The 22,977-nt window shown below is 37.7% G+C and overlaps 1 protein-coding gene across 2 annotated transcripts in view; it reads left to right on the top strand.

Annotated features, from left to right (window-relative positions):
* The window catches only part of BRWD3 (bromodomain and WD repeat domain containing 3), a 153,155-nt gene that overhangs the window by 111,739 nt on the left and 18,439 nt on the right, over positions 1 to 22,977 (top strand). For both annotated transcript variants that reach the window (XM_059679709.1, XM_059679708.1), the window contains exons 27-35: positions 227 to 309; positions 1,795 to 1,906; positions 2,862 to 2,923; positions 3,026 to 3,181; positions 3,822 to 3,942; positions 5,099 to 5,224; positions 5,311 to 5,389; positions 19,292 to 19,348; positions 21,033 to 21,173. In XM_059679709.1, the coding sequence (XP_059535692.1) occupies positions 227 to 309; positions 1,795 to 1,906; positions 2,862 to 2,923; positions 3,026 to 3,181; positions 3,822 to 3,942; positions 5,099 to 5,224; positions 5,311 to 5,389; positions 19,292 to 19,348; positions 21,033 to 21,173 (937 nt within the window). The remainder of the gene's footprint in view (positions 1 to 226; positions 310 to 1,794; positions 1,907 to 2,861; positions 2,924 to 3,025; positions 3,182 to 3,821; positions 3,943 to 5,098; positions 5,225 to 5,310; positions 5,390 to 19,291; positions 19,349 to 21,032; positions 21,174 to 22,977) is intronic.

Raw genomic sequence — 22,977 nt, 5'->3', positions numbered from 1 at the left:
AATAACCTTCTTTGATATCTTTATATCATTGAAGTGATACAGCAATAGGCAGGGTGCTCACAAACAAAACAAAGCAGGTGGAGTTTAAGTAAAGACTTTTGTTGGGACCTTGAGGTTTAAAACATTTTGCTTAATGGCTCACTTTAAATATATCCCTGGATAGTTAATAAGTAACATATACTATTATATCTGTATATTATTCATAGGTGCTTTAATTTTTGTACAGGTATCATGATATGCCAGATGTCATTGACTTCCTTGTGCTACATCAGTTTTATAATGAAGCCAAAGAAAGGAACTGGCAGATCGGTGAGTATAGAATTCTCACTTAATGACTATTAAGTTTGATGTAAAGTAACTTTAATTCCGATTTAACCTAATGTAAGCTGGAAAAACCTGTTAGCCAAATTAGAAAAATTAAATTAAAAATATTTTCTCAATTATGTTTGGTGGTTTTATGCACATTGCATATCTATAATAATAAAAGATTATATGCTAATTAGGCTGGACGACCTTCCAGACAAAGCCAGGGCTTTGAGGGAAGCCCGGGTCCCAGGTGCCAGAGGGAAGCTGGTGCCGGCAGCCAGGGGAATGGAAGGCCTACTCTTGGACGAATTTCGTGCATCGTGCCTCTAATATCATATAACCTCTAAACCTTCTGCAGTTTTCTAATCTGTTAGAATACAAATCTGAATTAAAAAGAAAATTATCAAATGTCAGTTGTCCTAAAATAGAATACTTAATATTTGGGATCTTAAACAGAACATTACTGATTGTGGTTTTCTTTCTTTCTTTCTTCCTCCCACCACAGCTTGCTCCCCCCTCCCCCCCACTTTTTTTCATCCCCTCCCTTCTTTTCTCTCTCGCTTGCCTTCTCCTACTTCCTTACCTCCCCCTCATTAGCTTTTGATCTTGGGCAAGTTTTTAACCTCTCTGTGCCTCACTTCTATTTAAAATGGGAATCTCATGACACCACACCTATAAGGTTGATGTGAGCAATAAATTAGTTAATACATAGAAAGCACTTAAAATGGTACCAGACACAGAGTGAACACTATGTGAATATTTGCTGTTAGTATGTTTAAGTTATCTTTTATATGGAAGGAACTTTTTTTTCTACAATGATTTGGTTTTGTAATCCTTAGCCATTTAGAACAGAAGACTAGTATGAAGTGATTTTAAAGGCAAAAAGCAAAAAAGGGAAAAAACAAATGGTGTAACATAGGTACAATGCAAGAAGTAGAGTGCCTAATGATGCCTTCAGATAATTGATAAAAGTTAAATTGTATGTGGTGACATTTATTTGAGAAAACATGGAAATATATGACTTATTTCAAAAAGATAGCTAGTACCTGGAAATCAAAATCCTTGGAGAAGGTAAAATGTAAAATTCACTCATCTGCAAAACTCAGATTGAAACCTTTAACAACGCTAGTTACAATGCCATTTCTGGATTCAACAAAATATTGCAATTTAGCTAGTGTGGCTCAGTTGGTTGGAGTGTCATCCTGTGCACCGAAAGGTGGCAGGTTCGATTCCAGGTTAGGGTACATACCCAGGTTGTGGGTTCGATCCCTGGTCAGGGCAATTACGGGAGGCAGCCTATTGATGTTTCTCTTTCATCTCTCTCTCTCTCTCTCTCTCTCTCTCTCTCTCTCTTTCCTCCAACTTCTAAATTTAAACGATCTTTGGGTGAGGGTTTTAATGAAAAACCCTTCAAAAATATAAATTTAGAGTGGGAACAGGGCTTTATTCTCAAGAGCACCATTGTAAGAATTTCTAAAAACATTACAGGTGATAGATTCCGCAGTATAATAGATGATGCCTGGTGGTTTGGGACTGTGGAGAGTCAGCAGCCTTTTCAACCAGAGTATCCTGATAGTTCTTTCCAGTGTTACAGTGTTCAGTAAGTACAGTTATGGTCTTTTATGCCCGATATAATACTGAAGTGCTATATGGACTTTCTGTAAACCTTACCAGGAATAATGTCATTTTATCTGACAACTAATATTACAAGACCTATACTAGTAACTGTAAGAAAGTAATCATAATACCTATAGAATTTGATGATAAAACAGGTAAGTGTTACTGCTAAAACAAAGCAGAAACTGAAGGCTTACTGCTACCTCCCTTATGTCCCTATTTTCTTGTAATTGTATTTTAGACAAGATTTACTATTATTTCATGAAGAATACTGAAATTAATTCAGTGTTTAAAATAATTGGTACAGCTGGACTATAGCAATGAATATTAGTACCTAGGCTTTTATTTGATGGTGTTAATTCTAGGTAGAAATGACTGTATTATGTTTGGATGCGGTTTTTGTCTATAACACTTACTTTAGTTCTTCATGATCTATTCCTAATTATAATATTCCTAATAAAGTTTTTTGTCAAGTATGATAGAACATGTTTATTCTGTGAATATTAACCTTTGTCTCCATATTGCATATCAAAAGGGAATAATAAAATTTTGGAGATGTTATAATACTTAAGCTGTTAGGATAATGTAGATTATCTCACAGAAATAAGTGGTTATTGAATCACTTTTTTAACCTGAAAGGGATTTTCCAAAGATATCTTTTTATTCTATATGCTGGCTTAACATTGAATATGTCCTTGATTGGAATAATAAGGAAGCCAAGTTAAACTAAGAATAAGCTTACTGCTTTCTAAGTTTCATATTGGTAGATCATGTTTTCTCTATTAGAGGTTTATTATTATCTATAGGTAAGCAAAGTTGTACTTTAAGGAAAATTGTATTACCCTTTTCCAAATTTCATCCCCAATAAGTCATATAAATTATGCTACTATATAAAAGAATCATGTAAAATTTAATTGTGTCTTGTTATTTTTTAATAGCTGGGACAATAATGAAAGAGAAAAGATGAGCCCCTGGGATATGGAGCCAATTCCAGAAGGAAGTAAATATGCTTTTAAAAATGAATTATAATTCTTCTAAAAGAAAAATGACAATATCATGATATTGGAAACTAATCATTTCTGGTTTTTCCTTTTATACATAGCTGCCTTTCCAGATGAAGTTGGTGCTGGTGTTCCTGTGTCCCAGGAGGAACTGACTGCTTTGCTATACAAACCCCAGGAAGGAGAGTGGGGAGCTCATTCCAGAGATGAGGAATGTGAACGGGTTATTCAAGGCATCAACCACCTTCTTTCCCTCGGTATGGTGAATGTGAAAGAATATTAGGAGGATCAGAAGGAATGAGGAAAACCAACAGAATTTCAATTTTTGTTAAAGGACATGCATTTTTTCACTAGACACTTTTAACTTAAGAGGCACAGTGATTCTAGTTTTATTAACATTTTTATATGTTTGACCCAAGTAATGACAAACTTTTTCAGTCCTCTGGTGTCTTATAATAGTGAAGGCGGGTAGAAGGTGTCTTTTATTTTCAAGAGTCATTTTGGCTCTCTAGCTGTTTCATGAGCCTGACTTTGGGTTCTTTGATAAAGACAGTGTGTGAGTAATATATTTTACTGGCATAACTAGTTATATTTTCTAACACTTATCACTTGAGACATTTGGCATTTTTCCAGAAAAATGTGAAATTAAATACAGTCCTCCTTTAATATTGTCTCATTTCAACTGATTTGAACTGCTCTATTATGCATGAGTCTTAGATACTATGCCCAAATAAAAATAATAACATAACAGTATTTGTTTAATATTTGCATAATTGAACCATCAACATTTTATTATGTGGTGTATTGCCCCCCTTCTTATTTATATGAGTTTTGTTTGTTAACATGAAATGTTAATGTTCTTTATAACTACCTTTCTTGATTTGGATAATATTGTAGATTTTGCCAGCCCTTTTGCTGTTCCAGTGGATCTCAGTGCCTATCCCTTGTATTGTACTGTAGTTGCATATCCAACTGACCTCAATACCATCAGGCGGAGACTTGAAAATCGCTTTTACAGGTCTGTTTAGTTTTATCATTTACTGTAAATTTCATAGCTTTATGTCTTTTGCTTTTTTTGTATGTGTAATGATGCACCAAGATCTGTGTTTTCGTTGTATAATCATTCAAAAGAGCCACTGCAAAATTTCTTCTAAAAATTTAGAGCACTAATTTTTCTTTATTCGGTAGATTCTCAGTCTTCCAGTGTAAAAAGGGGTTTGAAGGGAATAAGTGCAGGGAGAAAATTATGAGTAATACAAATCACGTGTGAAATAAAAAGTAGTTAACTTTAGTTTATTTAAGGCAGATTAAGTGGTTTGTGGATTCATCATGATTAAGATGCTACAGAGACTTTGAGCATGTGTGTAAATCCCCTGTTGAGGAATTAAACAGCAGTTAGTTATGTTAGCCCTGAAATGTGTGCAGAAAAAGAGCCAGGTTTTTTTCCTCCTTTGGTTTTAGTTCGGAGTGGAGTGATTATGGGAAAGCAGGTCAGGGCCACTTTTGGTACTGCTCTCACCTGAGACTCCACTGTGTCTTAACCACCATTATTCCATGAACTGGTTATAACCAGTTGGGTGTATTTTATAGCATTACGTATAGATAAAAATCTATTCTTTTCTATAATATGCTTTTTCCTTTCTCTTCTCTTCCCCTGAAAACTAAACATCCTTTTAACTTTATCTCAACAGTTTGTTTTTGTTTGTTTGTATTTGGTCAAATCACTATTTATCAATTATGCCTTGGGTCAGTTCTTTTCCAAGTTTTAATATTCAGTCCAGTATTTCTAAATTATTGCTTGTGCTTCAAATACTGTAACTATATACATTTACTAGTGCACATCTATCACACATATGAGTTACATACATATAGGGTATCCCCAAAAAATGTATACATACTTTAACAGCTAATAGCTCACTTTTGGAAATGAAATGTTTTTTAATAAACACTGCCTTTATAACTCTTCAAAGTGTGTGTATACATTTTTTTGGAACACCCTATATATTGTAACATTTTTGACATATAATGATTAGTTACCTAGTTGTTCTATGCTTTATATTCCTAGAATAACTGAAGGTGTTTTTTAAATTAAAAAAAAATTTTCAATTACAGTTTCATTCAGTATTATTTTATATTAGTTTCAGGTGTCACAGAAGGTATTTTTTATTTCATAGGAGAATATCAGCATTAATGTGGGAGGTTCGCTACATTGAACATAATGCCAGGACTTTCAATGAGCCAGACAGTCCTATAGTAAAAGCAGCCAAAATTGTAACTGATGTCTTACTTCGATTTATTGGGTAAGAATTAGCTTTATTTCCATAGGAACTGACTTCTGATTTTGTAAAATTTATTGAAATATATTTTGACTTATCATATTTCTTAGGGACCAGAGCTGTACTGATATACTGGATACTTATAACAAAATTAAAGCAGAAGAACTAAACAGTACTGATGCAGAGGAGGTAAGAATTTCAGTATTAGTGGGCATGTATTCCTTTTCTGTTATTTGAAGTACAGTAAGTATTACATGTAAGTATTATAAGCAATGAGGCTAATTTCTACAAGTTGGCTAAACACTTATATCTTTTTATATTAAACCATTTAACCTGTACTTAGATGGCATATACCAAAATTGTAGTACTATTACAGTATTCAGCCAGAGACAAATAGGTGTGCAGTCATCCTATTGACTCAGTGGGTTTCAGTATGAGCTATCAAGACTTCATATTAGAGCCCTTTAAAACAGGAAAAACAGGACAAAGCACTAAATATTTTAACTGAATGGTTAGTTGAGGAAAATTTTAATAGGGATTCATTTTCTACACAGATATGTAAAATATTAATATATTTTAAAATTTTAGTTGTCAAAATCTACATTTTTAGTAGTTTCATGAGATTGCTAGTTGATTTCTTTTATGGAAATTTGCTAACCAGTTTTTCTTAATGAAATGAAATTAGTATTACCATCACACCCTCACTTCTGATTTCCCCAGCCAGCCATATCCCTAATGTACATAAAAGACATTTGTGACTGGAGACTATGATAGAGAGAAACAAAAACTAAGATAAGAGGCTGAAACAATAATAGAGAGTGATAATTCAAAAATCTTCAGTGGAAGACAATTCATCCCATGGATGAGTGACTCAAATATTCTAAATTCTGTTGTAGTGGCTATTGTACAGAGATATATCACCTGTTTATATTGTCTCTACTCTTAATCTTCACAATGGTAAATTGTCATTGTTTTTTACTATTTAATGAAAGTGTGTCTGACTATAAAATATTGTATTATTAGAGTTAAATGTTATTTACAGAATAAAAGCTTAAATATGCGAATTAGGTGTTATCCTCCTAAAACTACTAAAAAATTTATCATTCTGATTCCTGATATTTTCTCTGGCTTTTCACATAAGTGCATTTTTATTACTATTATTATTTTTTATTAAATATATTGGGGTGACATAGGTCAACATGGACAAATAGGTTTCAGGTGTGGGTTTCTATGTTATAAGATCTGTATATTGTACCGTGTGCCCTTCACCCAAAGTCCAATCTTCTGTCACCATATATTAAGACCCCCATTTTGCAGGAAACATGAATCTAAATATGTAAACCCTAAAGACTCCACCAAAAAGCTATTAGAAACAGTATACAAATACCGTAAAGTTGCAGCATACAAAATTGATGTACAAAAATCCATTGCCTTTCTGTATATTAATAACAAAACCTCAGGAAGGGAAATGAAAAAATTCTTTGCAATTGCAACCAAAAGAATAAAATACCTAGGAATAAACTTTTAACGAAGAATGTGAAAGACCTGCAAACTGGAAATTACAAAGCATTATTAAAAGAGATTGAAAAAGATAGGAAAAATATCCCGTGTTCATGGATTAGAAGAATTAACATAATTAAAATGGCCATATTATCCAAAGCAATATACAGATTTAATACAATCCCCATCAAAATCCCAATGTCATTTTTAAAGAAATAGAGCGAGAAATCATCAAATTTGTATAGAACCATAAAAGACCTTGAATAATCAAAGCAATCCTGAGAAAAAGAATAAAGGTGGAGGTAGCATGCTACCTGATTTCACATTATACATAAATAAGTGCATTTGACTCAGGGTTTCATGTAGCAAGAATCTCTCCATAGAATAAGCACTACTTGGTTAAAATAGAAAATAAAATGTAATTCAACAACTTTATCTATTTTTTTTAAAATATATTTTATTGATTTTTTACAGAGAGGAAGGGAGAGGGGTAGAGAGTCAGAAACATCGATGAGAGAGAAACATCGATTAGCTGCCTCCTACACACCTCCCACTGGGGATGTGCCCGCAACCAAGGTACATGCCCTTGACCGGAATCAAACCTGGGACCCTTCAGTCCACAGGCCGACACTCTATCCACTGAGCCAAACCGGTCAGGGCAACTTTATCTTTTTTGATGAGAACATTTAAGTTCTACTTTCTTAGCAAATTTAAATTATACAATGCAGTGTTATTAATATAGTCACCATGGTTTTTCTTTTTAAATCCTTAGACCTTATTCATCTTATAGCTGTAAGTTTGATCCCTTTTACCAACCTCTCCCTGTTTCCCCTATCCAACCCTTGGCACTATTTGTCTTTCTCTGTCATGCTTATGTTACTTAGCATAATGCCCTCGAGGTCCATTCATATTGTCACAAATGGCAAGATTACCTTTTTTCTCTCAAAGCTGAATTCTATTCCATTTGGTGTGTGTGCATAACACATATCAATCACACTTTCTTTTTTTAAGTTTGCATTTTTTTATTTTTCTGTCATATTCAATAGCACACAGACCACAGTGCTGCTTTTATTATTGTTTTATCTTTATTTTTAATTTATCTTCATTGTGAAAGTATTGTGGCTGTCCCTCTGTTTCCCCCACATTGACCCCCCTCCACCCTGCTCCTGTCCCCTCTCCAGGCATTCCCCACACTATTATCTGTCCATGGGATATGCATATAAGTTCATTGGTTAATCTCTTCCCAAACCCTCCCCTTCCCTCTGAAATGCAACAGTTTGTTGCATACTTCAATGTCTCTGGATCTCTTTTGTTCATCAATTTATTTCATTCATTAGATTCCATATATAAGTGATATCATATGATACTTGTCTTTCTCTGACTGGCTTATTACACCTAGCATAATACTCTCAAGGTCCTTCAATGCTGTCACAAAGAGTAAGAGATCCTTTCTTTTTATCGCTGCATAGTATTCCATGGTATAAATGTACCACTTCTTTTTTATCTATTCATCTAGTGATAGGCACTTGGACTGTTTCCAAATCTTAGCTATTGCAAATTGTGCTGCTATGAACATAGGGGTACATATAATCTTTCTGATTGGTGTTTTGGATTTCTTAGGATATATTCCTAGAAGTGGGATCACTGGGTCATATGGTAGTTCCACTTTTAAGTGTTTGAGGAAACTCCATAATCTTTTCCACAGTGACTGCACCAATCTGCATTCCCACTAGCAATGCACTAGGGTTCAATTTTCTCCACATCCTCAACAGTTCTTGTTGCTTGTTGATTCATTGATGGTAGCCATTCTGACATGTGTGAGGTGATAACTCATTGTAGTTTTAATTTGCATCTCTCTGATGATTAGTGATTTTGAGCATTTTTTCATATGTCTCTTGGCCATCTGTGTGTCCCCTCTGGAAAGTGTCTACTTAGGTCCTTTGCCCATTTTTTAATTGGATTGTTTGTCTTCCTTTTGTTAAGTAGTATGAGTTCTTAGGTATTTTGGAAATTAGCCCCTTATCAAATGTATCATTGGCAAATATGTTCTCCTCTACAGTTGGTTCCCTTTTCATTTTGATTCTGATTTCTTTTGCTGGGCAGAAGCTTTTTATTTTGATGTAGTCCCATTTGCTTATTTTTTTGTTTGTTTCTCTTACCCTAGGCAAAGTGCCTAAAAATTCTCCCTGAGATGTCTGGTTTTTTGCTTCTTATGTTTTCTTCTAGGTTGTTATGGTTCCACAACTTACATTTGTCTTTTATCCATTTTGAGTTTATTCTTGTATATGGTGTAAGTTGGTGGTCCAGTTTTTTTTGTATTTATTTTGTTTTGTTTGTTTGTTTGCATATCCTGTCCTATTACCCCAATACCATTTATTGAAGAGACTGCCTTTACTCCATTGTATGCTCTTGCCTCCTATGTCAAATATTATTTGAGGTTAATGTCTTGAGTCAATTTCTGGGTTATCTGTTCTGTTCCAATGATCTATATGCCTGTTCTTGTTCCAGTACCAGGCTGTTTTTATTACAGTGGCTTTGTAGTATAGCTTGATATCCAGTATTATGATCCCTCCAACTTTGTTCTTTCTCAAGATTGCTGCAGCTATTTGGGGCTTTTTTGTTTCCATATAACTTTTTGGAGTGTTTCTTCTAGATACTAGAGGCCTGGTGCACAAAATTCATGCACGGTGTGTGTGTGTGTGTGTGTGTGTGTGTGTGTGTGTGTGTGTGTACGTTTGTGTACCTCAGCCCAGCCTGCACCCTCTCCAATCTGGGACCCCGTGAGGGATGTCTGACTGCCCTCTCACAATCCAGGACTGCTGGCTCCCAACTGCTCGCCTGCCTGCCTGTCTGATTGCCCCTAACTGCTTCTGCCTGCCAGCCTGATCACCCCCTAACCACTCCCCTGCCAGCCTGATCGATACCTAAGTGCTCCCCTGTCAGCCCAATTGCCCCTAACTGCCCTCCCCTGCCAGCCTGGTTGCCCATAACTGTCCTCCCCTGCCATCCTGGTTGCCCCTACTGCCCTCCCCTGTAGGCCCAGTCACCCCCAAATGCCCTCCCCTGCAGGCCTGGTCCCCCCCCCAACTGCCCCCTCCCCTGCAGGCTTGGTCCCTCTCAACTGCCCTCCCCTGCAGGCCTGATTGCCCACAACTTCCCTCCCCTGCCGGCCATCTTTGACCACATGGGGGTGGCCATCTTGTGTGTTGGAGTGATGGTCAATTTACATATTACGTCTTTATCATATAGGATGTGAAATATGCTCTTGGGATCTTGATAGAAATTGCATTGAATCTATATATGGCTTTGGGTAGTATGGACATTTTAATGATATTAATTCTACCAATCCATGAACACAGTATATTCTTCCATTTGTTTATATCTTTATCTATTTCTTTTTTCAACATCCTATAGATTTCTTAGTACAGGTCTTTTACCTCCTTAGTTAAGTTTATTCCTAAGTATCTTAATTTATTTTTGGTGCAATGGTAAATGGGATTTTTTTTTTTTAGTTTCTCTTTCTGAGAGTTCATTATTGGTGTATAAAATTGCCATCAATTTCTCTGTGTTAATTTTGTATCCTGCTACATTGCCAAATTCATTTATTAACACTAGTAGTTTTTTGGTGGAGTCATTAGAGTTTTCTATGTTCTATATCATGTCATCTGCAAATAATGACTATTTTACATCCTCCTTTCCAATTTGGATGCATTTTACTTTTTCTTCTCCTCTGATTATTGTGGCTAGCACTTTCAGCATCATGTTGAATAAGAGTGGTGAAAGTGAGCATCCTTGTCTTGCTTCTGTTCTTAGGGGAAATGGTATTGGCCATAAGTTTGTCATATATGGCCTTTATTATGTTGAGGTAAGACTCTTCTATTCCTACTTGCTGAGAGTTTTCATCAAAATGCGTGTTGGATTTTGTCAATGCTTCTTCTGCATCTATTGATATGATGATGTGATTTTTACCTTTTAATTTGTTTATATGATGTATCATATTTATTGATTTGTGAATATTGTACCAGCCTTGTATCCCCGAAATAGATCCCACTTGGTCATGGTGTATGATCTTTTTAATATATTTCTGGATCTGATTTGCTAATATTTTGTTTACAATTTTGACATCTATGTTCATCAGGAATATTGGCCTGTAATTCTCTTTCTCTGTGGTGTCTTTAAGTGGTTTGGGAATTAGGATAATGCTGGCCTTGTGGAAAGAACTTGGTAGTATTCTGTCCTCTTGAATTTTTTGGAATAATGCAAGGAGGATAGGTGTTAATACTTTGAAGATTTGATAAAACTCCCCTTTAAGAGGGTGGCTGACAGCACCCCAGCCCGATGTTATGTGGGTACCCTCTTCAGTTCTGGTGCTCTCCGCTTGGGGACCCAACTTGGAGATTAGGTACCAGATTTCTTATTGGCAACCCCCCACACCTGAGATATCTCTCTGGGAGTTCAGTTGCTGTCTGTGGATGCTGGGCCAGCCCTTTCATGCCTCCGCCTCTCCTACTAGTCTTCATGCGGTCTCCACTTTCCGTCTTCAGGTGTCAGGGTTCTTTCCTTCAAGTTTTCCATTTATTATTCAGGAAGTTTTTCTGTATTTTAGTTGTAATTCCAGTTTGTTCCAGGGAGTCTGTACATGCAGCATCCACTTACTCTGCTGCCAGTTTTAATCTCTTTTCCTTTATTATTAATGTCTGCCACCATTTTTAATCCTTCTCTTTTCTTCTTGATAAGTTTTATTAAAGGTTTGTCAATCTTGTTTATATTTTTAAACAAACACCTCCTGGTTTTATTTATTTTTTATATTGTTATTTCTTTTAGTCTCTGTTATTTATTTCCACTCTATAATCTTTATTATTTCCTTCTACTTTGTGCTTTTTTTGTTGTTTTTTCCTAGTTTGTTTAGGTAAAAGTTAGATAGATTATTTGAGACTTTTTTTTTTGCTTCTGAGGAAGGCCTGTAATGCCACAGAGTTTCCTCTCAGTTCTGCTTTTGCTGTGCTTCATAGATTTTGGATTGCTGTGTGTTTATCACTACTTGTTTCCACTAACTTTTGATGTCTTCCTTGATCTCATTGTTAATTCATTCATTGTTTAATATCATGTTATTCAGCCTTCTTTTTTTATATATATTTTATTGATTTTTTACAGAGAGGAAGGGAGAGAGCTAGAGAGCTAGAAACATCGATGAGAGAGAAACATCGATCAGCTGCCTCCTGCACATATCCCACTGGGGATGTGCCCGCAACCCAGGTACATGCCCTTGACCGGAATCGAACCTGGGACCTTTCAGTCCTCAGGCCGACGCTCTATCCACTGAGCCAAACCGGTCTCGGCTATTCAGCCTTCTTATATTTGAATGTACTTCAGTATTTATATAATTGACTAGAAGCCCAGTGTATGAATTCATGCACGGGTGGGGTCCCTTGACCTGGCCAGCAAAATTGGGGCCAATCAGGGCTGTCTCGCCAAGTCCCCATTGGGGCAGTTGGGACCGGCCATCCCAGGTGAAGGACCACAGGAGGTTGGCCTGCCAAGGGAGATTGGCTGTGGGAGCACACTGACCACCAGGGGGCAGCTCCTGCATTCAGCGTCTGTCCCCTGGTGGGCAGTGTGCATCATAGCAACCAGTCAATTAGGCTTTTATAAAAGATTCGTGCAATAGGCCTTCCCTTCACCTGGCTGCCAGCACCGGTTTTTCTCCAGCACCCGGGACCCAGGCCTTCGCTCCGGCCGGAGCTGCCTTCAGTCTTCGCTCTGTCGCTTCGCACCTATGTATGCAAATTAACCATCATCGTTGTTGGTGGTTAATTTGCATATCGCTCTGATTAGCCCATAGTGGTGTGGCGAAGGTATGGTCAATTTGCATCTTTGTCTATTATTAGATAGGATTTTTCTTTTCAAACCATTGTGACCAGAGAAGATCTTGATATGATTTCAGTCATCTTGAATTTATTAAAACTCTTTTTGTGTCCTAACATGTAGTCTATCTTTAAGAATGTTCCATATGCATTTGAGAAGAATGTATATTCTGCTGCTTTAGGATGAAATGTGCTATAAATATCAGTTATATCCATTTTTTCTTGTATGTCATTTAATGTCACTGTAGCCTTGTTGATTTTTGTCTGGAAGATCTATCCACTGATGTCAGTGGGGTGTTAAAATTCCCTATTGTGACTATATTGCTGTGAATCTCTCCTTTACAGTTTACCAAGATTTTCTTTATATATTTAGGTGCTCCTATTTGGGGTGCTTATATGTTTACAAGGGTTATATCCTCTTGTTTGATCAATCCTAATAGTGTTTAGTAGTGTCTTTCTTTGTTTCTTGTTATGGCCTTTGTTTTTAAGTGTATTTTGACTTATATAAGTACTGCTACCCTAGCCTTTTTTCCTTTTCATTTACATGGAATATTTTTCTCCATCCCTTCACTTTCAGTCTGTGTATATCTTTTGTTCGGAGGTGAGTCTCTTATTGAAAGCATATGTATGGGTAATATTTTCTTATTCATTCAGCTACACTATGTCTTTTGATTGGAGCATTTAATCCATTTACATTTAAAATTATATTGTTAGATACTTATTTATTGCCATTTTATTCTTTATACATGTTCCTCTCTTTCTTTTTTTACTTTCTTTATAAAGACACACCTTTAATTGTTGTAGAGCTGGTTTGGTAGTAATGAACTCCTTTAGCTTTTTCTTATCTGGGAAGCTCTTTATTTCTTCTTCAATTTTAAATGGCACCCTTGCTGAATAAAGTAATCTTGGTTGTAAGCCCTTGCTTTTCATCGCTTTGGATGTATCATGCCAATATCTTCTTGCCTGAAATGTTTTTGTTGAAAAATCAACTGGCAGTATTATGGGATTTCCCTTGTGGGTAAATGTCTTTCTCTTGCTGCTTTTAAAATGCTCTTGCTTTGTCTTTAACTTTTGCTATTTTAATTATGATGTGTTCATGTAGACCTCTTTTTGTTCATCTTTTTGTGACTCTGTGTGTTTTCTGGGCTTGTGTGTCTTTTTCCTTCACCAGCGTAGGAAAGTTTTCCATTTTTATTTCCTCAAACAACTTCTCAATTTCTTGTTCTCTTTCTCCTCCTGGTACTCCTATCATGCAAGAGTTGTTATGCTTGATGTCCCAGAGATGCTTGATGGGTCTCTTAGGCTTTTTGCATTTTTAAAATCATTTATTCTTTTTTTTTTTTTTTGGTCTGCTAGTGTGTTTTCTGCTCCCTTGACTTTCAAACTGCTGATTTAATTCTTTGCTTCATCTAAACCTGCTGTTGACTCCGTTTTGTTTATTCTTTTGTGTGTGTGTGTATGTTTATTCTTTATTTCAGATACTTTATTCCTTTTTTTCTGACTTTTTTATGGCTTCTATGTCCTTTTTTAATGCTTACTATTTTTTTAAAAAAATATATTTTATTGATTTTTTTACGGAGAGGAAGGGAGTGGGATAGAGAGTCAGAAACATCAATGAGAGAGAAACACTGATCAGCTGCCTCCTGCACACTCCCCACTGGGGATGTGACCGCAACCAAGGTATATGCCCTTGACTGGAATCGAACCTGGGACCCTTGAGTCCGCAGGCCAACGCTCTGTCCACTGAGCCAAACCGTTTAGGGCATGCTTACTATTTCCTTGTTCAAGTTCTCACTTAGATCATCATCCATTCTTCTCCTAAGGTCCTTGAACATCTTTATAATCATTGGTTTAATCTCTGCATCTGGTATCTTGGTTGCTTCCATTTCACTTAATTATTTTTCTGGAGATTTCTTTTGTTCTTTCATTTGGGAGATTTTTCTTTGTTTTTTCCATTTTGTCTCTGTGTATTAGGTAGATCTGCTATGACTCCCAAACTTATGATGACTTTAGGATATAGTTGACTTGAACTGAATTGCACAATCTTTTATAACATTTTTTTCTCTTTGCTCCAGGAATATTTTGGGGGGGCTATGTGCACCCTCCTGTTCTAGTTGACTTTTCAATTCTTTTGGCCCTTTTGTGGGTGGAGTTAACCCTTTAGGCTGGCTGACTTTAAGGATAAAGCTCGCTAACTGTGTATGATGCACTGTGCAAGGGCTATTCCTTATGGCAGAGTTGTTCTCAGCATCATCTGGTGTCTGTTGGAATCCCCCTTTGGGTGTATTGCTTGTTTTGCTAGTTGGATCAAACTCAAGTGTGGTCTAAAGCCCACTACTTATTGATTCTGGGTCCCTTTGGGCAGGGTTCAGGTACAGGTCACTGTCAGTCATGTGTGTAACTGGTTTATCCTACCTATCTGGAGCTACTAAAGCATTCACTGTTTGTGATTGCATCTGCTGAGACCGAGTGTGCCTAGGAGGGGGCAATCTGTGTAAAAGGGTCTGATTCCTCCAGTTTAAAACTGGGGGCAGATCTATAACATGCACATGACTCCCCTGATGTCAGCCTTCACCTGTCAGCTCCTCTGCCTCCCCCTGAGGTTGCCTGGTATTTCTCCAGAGCCTTCCAAAGAAAGACTGTAGACTAGAACAAGGCTGGCCACAACCCACATATACTGTCACAGCTCATGAGTTCAGTAAGGCCAGGCTCCCTGGGTCCAGAAGATGGAGCTAGTGGGTCCTACTTGGGGCTGTGCAGTTAGGCACTCATTGAGGGGAAAGTGGCACCTACTCCGGGGCCATACCACCGAGTCTCTGCCAGCGTCTCCAACTCTAGCTCCTGCAGGAGGAGCACATTGCAGGTTCAGGTTTGGTGCATCCAGCCATCCTCCCTCGAGGAGCAAGTTCAGTCAGTCAGAGCCACTGGTGCTGTGGGGACGATCAAAAGTGTTTCCCTTTGAGGCTGGTGCTCACTGAACCTGCAGGATGTGGCCAAGCAATCCGTCCTGGTCCCAGGCAATAGCCTCTGAAGGAGACCATACTTCAAATGTCCCAGGTGCAAGTAGCCCTCCCTTCCCCCCCACCACCTCCATGGGAACTCATCAGGGGTGTGCCAGCAATACTTGGAAGATCAGATCCAAATAGTCTTTAGGAGGGGTACTGGCACTTCTTCCTCTTCCTAGGGTAGCTCAGGCTAAGCTTGTAGGGTTTATGAGTGGCCCCTTTATGATGTAGCCACACAACCCAGCACCCACCCATCTGATTCCTGGACAAAAGCTTCCCTGGGAGATGTGCTTGAACATCCCAACTCTGTGTGGCACGCTTATCCCCCTATGCGATTGAAATCAACAGGGCAGGGCAGGCCAAGTGATTCAGCGGGTGAGGGGTGGCTGGCTATGTCCTTGAGGTGGAAAAGAATGGTCCCCTTTACAAAGCTACACATTTTAATCACTGAGTCTCTGCCAAGAGTTTCCCTAGAAAAAAGAGCACCCATGGGTCCTTGCTGAGTGCTACCAATAGACCTCTCTGCAGGACCCGAGTGGCATCACCAGCAGTTGGAGGACCAGGCAGTGCACTCCCCAGGCTGGTGCTGGAACAATAGGAGTGTTCCACCCTGGGAAGACAGCTCCTGGGTCTCTAGCAGACTCCCTTCTCTCCCAGATAGTCTGAATCTACCGTGATTTTCAACACGAGATGCTGTTTGGGCTCCTCTTCCCTTCTCTGTTGCTCTGGTTTGGGGATCCCTACAGGGGGTTGAGACCCCATGCTCCTGACAGAGAGAGTTTTGCAGCTGAGATATCCCTCCAGCTTCTTAGACACCGCACCTTGGTACAGGGGCCAGCCAGTTCAGCATCTCCACCCTTACCCGTCTCTATGTGGCTTCTTTTGCAAATCCTTGGTTATTATATTTCAGTTAAACTAGTCTTTAGTTAGTCATTGAGGTTGGGTCATTCAGGTTGATGGCTCTATTCAGCTCTAAATCCAGTTTGACACCAGGAGCAGGTGAGTGTATCTTCCACCTACTCTGCAGCCATGTTAGAATCTATTTATTTTGTTGATGGTTTCCTTTGCTGTGTAGAAAAGCTTTTTAGTTTGATGTTGCCCCACTTGTTTATTTTTGCTTTGGTTTCCTTTTTCTTACTTTGCCATGGTTGCCTTTTGATTTTTGTTAAATACTAAAAATCATTTCCAAGACTTTTGTCAAGGAGCTTACCACCTGTGCTTTCGGGAGTTTTATGGTTTTATGTCTTTAAAGTTTTTATTTTATTTTGAGCTAAGTTTTATGTATGGTGTAAGATAGGGGTCTAGTTTCTTTTTTTTGCATATGGATATCTCATTTTCTCAGCATCTTTTATTGAAAAAAAAAACTGTTCTTTCCCCATTGTATATTCTTTCTCCCTTTGTTGTAAGTTAATTCACTATATATGCATGGGCTTATTTCTCTGCTTTCTCTTCTATGTATCTATTTCTCTTTTGCCAGTACCATAATGTTTTGACTACTATATCTTCGCAATATACTTTGAAATCAGGAAGTATGATGCCTGCACCTTTGTTTTTTTGTCTCAAGACCTCTTTAGGTATTAGGAGTCTTTTATGGTGGTTCCATACAAATTTTAGAAGTTTTTTTTTTTTCCTATTTCTGTGAAAAATGCCATTGTAATTTGATAGGGGTTGCATTGAATCTGTAGATTGCTTTGGGTAGTATGGACATTTTAACAATATTATTTCATATAATCCATGAGCAAAGTATTTTTCCATTTACTTGCATCTTCTTCAATTTCTTATATCAGTATTTTATATGTTTCAGTTTCAGTATACAATCTTTGTTTCAACTTTTTTTAGGTATCTTATTCTTTTTCATGAAATTTTAGATGAGATTTTTTTCTTAATTTCACTGTTATTGTCTAGAACAGCTGTGGGCAAACTACGGCCTGCGGGCTGGATCCGGCCTGTTTGAAATGAATAAAAGTAAAAAAAAAAAAAAAAGACCGTACCCTTTTATGTAATGATGTTTACTTTGAATTTATATTAGTTCACACAAACACTCCATCCATGCTTTTGTTCCGGCCCTCCGGTCCAGTTTAAGAACCCATTGTGGCCCTCGAGTCAAAAAGTTTGCCCACCCCTGGTCTAGAAACACAACTTTCTATTATTTTGTATCCTGCAACTTAACTGATTTTGTTTATTAATTCTAATAATTTCTTGGTATAGTTTTTAGGGCTTATAAATGTAACTAGGGGCCCAATGCATGAAATTCATGCAAGGGGCTCGGCCCTTGCAGCCCCAGCTGCCTTGGCCCTCACAGCCCCGCTTCATCTGGAAGGTTGTCCGGATGGTCGTCTGAAAGGCTGTTCTGCTGTTCAGTCTAATTAGCATATTAGCTCTTTGTTGAATAGGATATGTCATCTGCTAATAGAGACAGTTTTACTTTTTCCTTTCTGATTTGGATGCCTTTTGCTTTTTTGGCCTACTCGCTCTAGCTAGGACTTCCAGTACTATCTATATATATATAAAAGCCTAAGTGACAGAATGACCGGTCACTATGACACACACTGACCACCAGGAGGCAGACACTCAATGCAGGAGCTGCCCCCTGGTGGTCAGTGCACTCCCACAGCCAACCTCCCACTGCCGGCCAGCCCCGATCATGCACGAATTCATGCACTGGGCCTCTACTGTTAAATAAAAGTGGCTAGAGTGGGCATCCTTACCATGTTTCTGATCTTAGAGGAAAAGCTTTTAGCTTTTCACTGTTGACCATGATGTTAGCTGAGGGCTTGTCATATATGGCCTTTATTATATTGAGGCTCATTTCCTCCTCTATACCTAGTTTGTTGACAAGTGTTTTGTTTTTTTTCATGAATGAATATTGCTCTCCTCAGAATGACACTCTTTGGGTTATAATAGAAAACTAAAGGTAACATGTAATTCAGCAACTTTATTTATTAGATGAGTGTACCAATAGCTCATTAGCTATGTTTTTAAAATATATTTTACTGATTTTTTACAGAGAAGAAGGGAGAGGGATAGAGAGTTAGAAACATCGATGAGATCGATCAGCTGCCTCCTGCATACTCCCTACTGGGGATGTGCCTGCAACCAAGGTACATGCCCTTGTCCGGAATCGAACCCAGGACCCCTCAGTCCGCAGGCCGACGCTCTATCCACTGAGCCAAACCGGTTCGGCTTAGCTATTTTTTTTTTCCTCCTAGGCATTACCTATGTGTTTTAACATCACCAGGTGGTGTGTGGGCCTTGCCTCTGTGTACTAAAAAATTACCCCTCAGAAGGATACTTAACTGGATCTTAGGTTTTAATGCACATTTATATTTTCCCTGTAGGGAACAAATATATTTCTTGAAATACCAAAAGACTAATCACGAGTAATTCATGGTTATAGTATATTAATTTAGCATATCATATAGAGTAAGTTTTGTTTAGATATTAACATTTAGGTACAAGGTCAGATATCAATCACTACATTTTTTCCCTTATTTCATATTCTGATTTAAAGAAAAACCCTACTTACTCTTCTAGTGTATTTTTCAGCTTATATACAGCACGTAGTCAGTATTTGGAGTCAGTGTTCCTCCAACCTTTGTTCTGCTGCCTCCTTCAATGAGGGAGTTAATTGTGATTGTATTTATTTCTTTGTAAGTGTTCATCTAATTTATAAGACTTTGAATGTAACTTAACATGTCTCTCTCTTCCCGTTTTAATTTTAGGATACAGAAATGGTTGATTTAGATTCAGATGGCCCTGGTACTTCATCTGGCAGAAGGGTGAGTGAATAAATGATAGAAATTTTCAGGTTTCTAGTGTGAGGAAACCCTAAGGCAACTCCATATGTTTGAAAACTTTTTAGAAACGCTCAAAGTACTCAGTATAAATAGTTGTTACTCATTGCTGAGTTTTATTGCAGTGACTCATTAAGGGTAGATAGCTGGATCATGTGGGAAAAGACATAGGCAAAGTCTAGAACAGTAATGGCGAACCGATGACACACGTGTCAGAGATGACACGCGAACTCATTTTTTTGGTTGATTTTTCTTTGTTAAATGGCATTTAAATATATAAAATAAATATAAAAAATATAAATCTTTGTTTTACTGTGATTGCAAATATTAAAAAGTTTCTATATGTGACACGGCACCAGAGTTAAGTTAGGGTTTTTCAAAATGCTGACACGCCGAGCTCAAAAGGTTCGCCATCACTGGTCTAGAAAAACCCATGTGCAAAGTTTTTTGTGCTCTCTCCCTTATTTAAGGGGTCACACAGAGCATACTCTTTCCCCAGCAATGAAAATGTAGCAGCGTGTGTCTGATTAGAGAATCAGTCCCTGAAGAATTTATTGAGAGCTGGTTGTATAGGCACCATCTGACTAGTACATGCCAAGATTCCAGAATCCCAGAAACCAGGAAAAGTCTCAGAAACCTGGAGTTCAACACAGATCACATTGTTTGTATAATGTAGATAGAGCAGACCACATTTATTATTTTAAAAACAGTTCAAATATCAAGTTCCTAGATGCCAGTCATGGGCCAAACTTGTAAGCAAGCCATACTAATGAAAGCAGGTTCAGGTCTGTGATGTTAACTCTGTACTGCATACTTTTCCTATATAATAATTAAATATTTGTTCTACATGAGGGGGAAATTTTCTTTGAAATACTGAAAAAGATCATATAAAGAAGGCATGAAGTGGTAAAAGCCAGCATTGATGATACATATGATATAAAATATCTATATCTATATATCTATCTATATATATATATATATCAATATCTATCTATATATATATATATTGAGAAGTGTTATTTTGAGAAAATTATGGGATTATGATGCTATAGTCAAGTACACTTAACTAATTAAATAATAGCAAATATTGTTTTTGGCTTTGTGGAAGAAAAATAATTTGTTCCCCTGTGTTTATTTGAGGTACAGATTTTCTTAAAATGAAAATTCACAATAATAGAATTCTGTCTGTTTTCACAAATATAATATCTAGTTTTTATTTGTTTATATTTTTCCAGGGAAAATGATGTCTAATCTAAACTTAGACTTACTTTTTATCAAAGATGTAAGCATGAGAACTTCAATTAAGAAACTTTTAAGTAGTTTAGCTGTTCTATCTTTTTTTTTTTTTTTAAATGTATTTTATTGATTTCTTACAGAGAGAGGAAGGGAGAGAGATAGAGAGTTAGAAACATCGATGAGAGAGAAACATCGATCAGCTGCCTCCTGCACATCTCCTACAGGGGATGTGCCCGCAACCCAGGTACATGCCCTTGACCGGAATCGAACCCAGGACCCTTCAGTCCGCAGGCCGACGCTCTATCCACTGAGCCAAACCGGTTTCGGCTAGCTGTTCTATCTTACATTGACATATTAACATTAGAAAAACAGGAGAAAATCAATGAAGAGTGAAGGAATGAGCTTTTAAATACAATTCTATTAAAATCTACAGGTCAAATGTCGAGGCAGAAAACAGTCCTTAAAGTGTAATCCTGATGCTTGGAGAAAACAGTGCAAAGAACTGTTGAGTCTCATTTATGAACGTGAAGACTCAGAGCCATTTCGACAGCCAGCTGATCATCTTTCTTACGCAGTAAGTGTGCAGTTTAAATAGTTGCCAGTATGTAATTTTCCATAAATGTCTGCTAAGATCTAGTTAAGAGCCACATTCCACCTCCCTCCCTTCCTTCTTTCCTCCCTCCCTCCCTCTCTCCCTCCCTTCCTGCCTTCCTTCCTCCCTCACTCCCTTCCTTCCTTCCTTCCTTCCTTCCTTCCTTCCTTCCTTCCTTCCTTCCTCCCTCCCTCCCTCCCTTCCTTCCTTCCTTCCTTCCTTCCTTCAACTTCCTTCCTTCAACTTCATTCTATGTGTATCTTTGAATTGTGAATGTGAGTGGTGTGATTAGTCATGACTTGTTAAAATACTTGTCATATACTTTTTTTTTCACTTAGCATATTAGGCTTTTATTTTTTTTAATTAAATCTTTATTGTTCAGATTATTACAGTTGTTCCTCTTTTTCCCCCCCATGGCTCCCCTCCACACAGTTCCCACCTCACCCTCTGCCCTTACCCCCACCCCCACTGTCCTCATCCATAGGTGTACGATTTTTGTCCAGTCTCTTCCTCCTTCACCCACACTCCTTTCCCCCCCAAAAATAGTCAGTCCACTCCCTTCCTATACCCCTGATTCTATTATATGCACCAGTTTATTCTGTTCATCAGATTATTTATTCACTTGATTTTTAGATTCACTTGTTGATAGATATGTATTTGTTGTTCATAATTTGTATCTTTACCTTTTTCTTCTTCTTCCTCTTCTTAAAGGATCCCTTTCAGCATTTCATATAATGCTGGTTTGGTGGTGATGAACTCCTTTAGCTTTTCTTATCTGTGAAGCTCTTTATCTGACCTTCAATTCTGAATGATAGCTTTGCTGGATAAAGTAATCTTGGTTGTAGGTTCTTGGTATTCATCACTTTGAATATTTCTTGCCACTCCCTTCTGGCCTGCATAGTTTCTGTTGAGAAATCAGCTGACAGTCGTAAGGGTACTCCCTTGTAGGTAACTGAGTTTCTTTCTCTTGCTGCTTTTAAGATTCTCTCTTTGTCTTTTGCTCTTGGCATTTTAATTATGATGTGTCTTGGTGTGGTCCTCTTTGGATTCCTTTTGTTTGGGGTTCTCTGCGCTTCCTGGACTTGTAAGTCTATTTCTTTCACCAGGTAGAGGAAGTTTTCTGTCATTATTTCTTCAAATAGGTTTTCAATATCTTGCTCTCTCTCTTCTTCTGGCACCCCCATAATTCGGATGTTGGTATGCTTGAAGTTGTCCCAGAGGCTCCTTACACTATCTTCATATTTTTGGATTCTTTTTTCTTTTTGTTTTTCCAGTTGGGTGTTTTTTTGCTTCTTCGCATTTCAAATCTTTGACTTGATTCTTGCGATCTTCTAGTCTGCTGTTGGAACTCTGTATAATATTCTTTATTTCAGTCAGTGTATGCTTAATTTCTAGTTGGTCCTTTTTCATAACCTCGAGGGTCTCAGTAAGTTTATCGGCAGTTTCTAGAGAATTCTTTAAAAACCTTAAAAGTGTGGTTTTGAACTCTATATCCAGTAGTTTGCTTTCCTCCATTTCTGTCATTTGTGACCTGTTTCTTTGTCTACGCATTTTTTATGCGTCCCTGTGTTGATAGAGTGGCTTTGTGTGCTAGGTGTCCTATAGGGCCCAGTGGCTCAGCCTCCCCAATTACCGGAGGTGGACACTCTTGGTGCACCCCTTTGTGGGCTTTGTGCACAGTCTTGTTGTAGTTAAGCCTTGATTGTTGTAGGTATCACTGGGAGGAATTGACCTCCAGGCCAATTGGCTGTGAGAATTAGTTGTGTCTGTAGTGGGAGAACTTCTG

The sequence above is a fragment of the Myotis daubentonii genome, chromosome X (genome assembly GCF_963259705.1).
Source record: "Myotis daubentonii chromosome X, mMyoDau2.1, whole genome shotgun sequence".
Taxonomy (NCBI): Eukaryota; Metazoa; Chordata; class Mammalia; order Chiroptera; family Vespertilionidae; genus Myotis; species Myotis daubentonii.
The sequence above is the reverse complement of the archived record's forward strand: the minus strand, read 5'-3'. Positions and strand labels throughout refer to the sequence as shown.